Raw genomic sequence first — 2,500 nt, 5'->3', positions numbered from 1 at the left:
CCTTCATCTTCTCCCAGACTCTGAAGGACAGGTTGCCCAGATGTTTGGCCACATCTGTCAGTGCTCCTGAGAGCAGCTGTGGATCTGACAGCGAGCACTGGACTCTGGCTCTGCTCTGAGAGGCTTTATAACTGCTGAGGAACGGCACGCTGTCTTTCTGCAGGTCTGCTTCCACAGCAGAGATGCTGTCTGACAGAGAGGAGATCTGCTCCTGAATCCTCTTCATCTCTCTGCTGACAGTCTTCCCCCTCTGCTGCTCTTCCTCCCTCAGAGCTGCCAGTCTGGACTCCTTTTCCTCTTTCAGGAACTGGTGCAGCTTGTTGAACTCGGCTCTGATCTGACTCTCTGTAGACAGCAGCTGCTTCTTGGAGTGTTGAGTTATTTCATCGTATGTTTCCTCCACTCGTCTGTGTTTGTCTCTCTTGTCCTGCAGAGACTGTAAGTCAGATTTCAGCTGCTCCTTCAGATCTCTGACTGCTTGTTCTACAGGAACCACCGTGTGACCGTGGTGGAGAGAAAACTCACAGACAGGACACACAGCTCTATCTTCATCCTTACAGAACCAATAAGGGACTTCTGGATGTTCATCACACACCACCTCCTCTTTCTTCTTTTCTTTTCCCGTCTCAGACGATCCAGATTTCTGTCTCCCAGCAAAGTTGTCAGCCAGTTCCTTCAGTGCAAAGTTCACTGCTGGTTCATCCATTAAGGACTTTGTTTTACAAATGGGACAGTTTTTGTTGTTAGCTTGTTCCCAGAATGTGTGCAGGCAGCTTGAACAGAAGCTGTGGTTGCAGCTCAGAGACACAGGATCTCTGAAAGTCTCTGAACACACATGGCAGTTCAGGTAACTTTCTAAAAGAGCAGTTTTCTCAGCCATCTGTCTTTGTATCTAAATGTCTCTCAAAAACAAGACTCACCGAGTTACTGTCCCTTCTCTTGACTGCTTCAGATCTTCCCGTTGTGTGTTTTCCAGCAACGATCTCACACCCTGTAATGGCGTCTCAGCTCCGTTCAGCAATGTCAAAATCTACTTTCATTTTCACTTACATCTCACCAGTTGAGTTATTAACAGCAGGAAATGCTGTCATGTCATTTAGTCTCCACCAGATGGAGGAAGTCATTTATAGTTGAATGTTTTCCTCTTGATTAAGAACACATTTCAAAACATTGTTTCAAAACTAAAATGTAGAATATGCAGCCTGTAACAAAGCTCATGTTTTGATTTACTAAATAAAGAATAGAAATGTTCATAAAATGCCACAAACAAACAACTTTTCGTGTGTTTCGTAACAATCAAGTACCAAAAACTGAGGAGGACACGCTGTTGGATGCTGTCCTCCTCTCCAACTTCTCTCCCTGAGTCTGTCTTTCAATGGTTGAAGCCTAAAAATATTGTAAACAGATTAATACCATAACTAATCCACTGGTGGGACTGTTGAGCTCTGTTTCAGACTGATACCTCCGGTTCAGGCTGGTCCTCATCCTCAACACGGGACTTTTTCAGTCGCAGAAAATACTTTTCAATACTCATCTGGATTGAAGCAGCAAACATTCAGTGTCAGAGTAAAAAATGGCATATTGTTTATAATATGTTTATTTGATTCACAGCTGCTACATATGGTGTTTTGACCTCGACAACCCAACTGCATTTTACCGCAAACTTGCGACTAGTTAACTTTCTAAAGCGGGCACAATCACTTGTTTGCTAAGAGTCGGGTCGGGACTCAACATTAACACACTGACAACATTGTATTCAGAATATAAAATATTTTTATAGCACTTTTTAATGTGTGATTGTGTAAAGGTGTTCACGAGATACCAGGAGAGCAGGGAAAGGAAATGCAGCTGAACGAATACGCTGCATGTTTTAAATAGCGTAACGCAATAACAAAACGCAATATGTGGCGGCTGGTTTTGATTGTATGGCACACCGCCACAAATTAGTCTATGTGTGGGAAACACTGCGCTAAAAGTCCTGATTATTTACATGGAGTCTGGTGGAAATATGCTGGCTCTATACACGCTAAAAGTCCTGATTATTTACATGGAGTCTGGTGGAAATATGCTGGCTCTATACACGCTAAAAGTCCTGATTATTTACATGGAGTCTGGTGGAAATATGCTGGCTCTATACACGCTAAAAGTCCTGATTATTTACATGGAGTCTGGTGGAAATATGCTGGCTCTATACACGCTGAAAGTTCTGATTTACATGGAGTTGGTGGACTTTGGTGATGGTGATTTCAGGGCTGTTTGATGTTAAACTAAAAGGATCTTACTCTTTAACTAAAAGGTCTATCTCTGTAGGGATCCATCCCATAATGTTGTCAGACACTTAGAATAATAATCTGAGTCAGCAGCAACAACAGAACCTTTAGTGGACGCTGACTGACGGTGAACATTAGTCCTGTAGGGTTACATTACAGTTGGTTCTTAATACTGGAGCAGTTTCAGAGATTGTGTTCCATCAGACACTCAGACACACAAACATAGGAAA

At 42.8% G+C, this 2,500-nt stretch overlaps 1 protein-coding gene across 2 annotated transcripts in view; it reads right to left on the bottom strand.

Moving 5' to 3' along the window:
* Positions 1–992, bottom strand: part of LOC116036708 (nuclear factor 7, brain-like) — a 22,506-nt gene extending 21,514 nt beyond the window's left edge. Inside the window, exon 1 of one of the 2 annotated variants that reach the window (XM_035999872.1) lies at positions 642–992. In XM_035999872.1, the coding sequence (XP_035855765.1) occupies positions 642–880 (239 nt within the window). In that variant the 5' untranslated portion in view covers positions 881–992. The other variant, XM_035999873.1, reaches the window with a different exon arrangement.
* Between the last annotated feature and the right edge of the window lie 1,508 nt (positions 993–2,500).

This window comes from Sander lucioperca, chromosome 3 (genome assembly GCF_008315115.2).
Source record: "Sander lucioperca isolate FBNREF2018 chromosome 3, SLUC_FBN_1.2, whole genome shotgun sequence".
Lineage (NCBI taxonomy): Eukaryota > Metazoa > Chordata > Actinopteri > Perciformes > Percidae > Sander > Sander lucioperca.
Note: the sequence above shows the minus strand (reverse complement) of the source record. Positions and strands in the feature narration are given on the sequence as shown.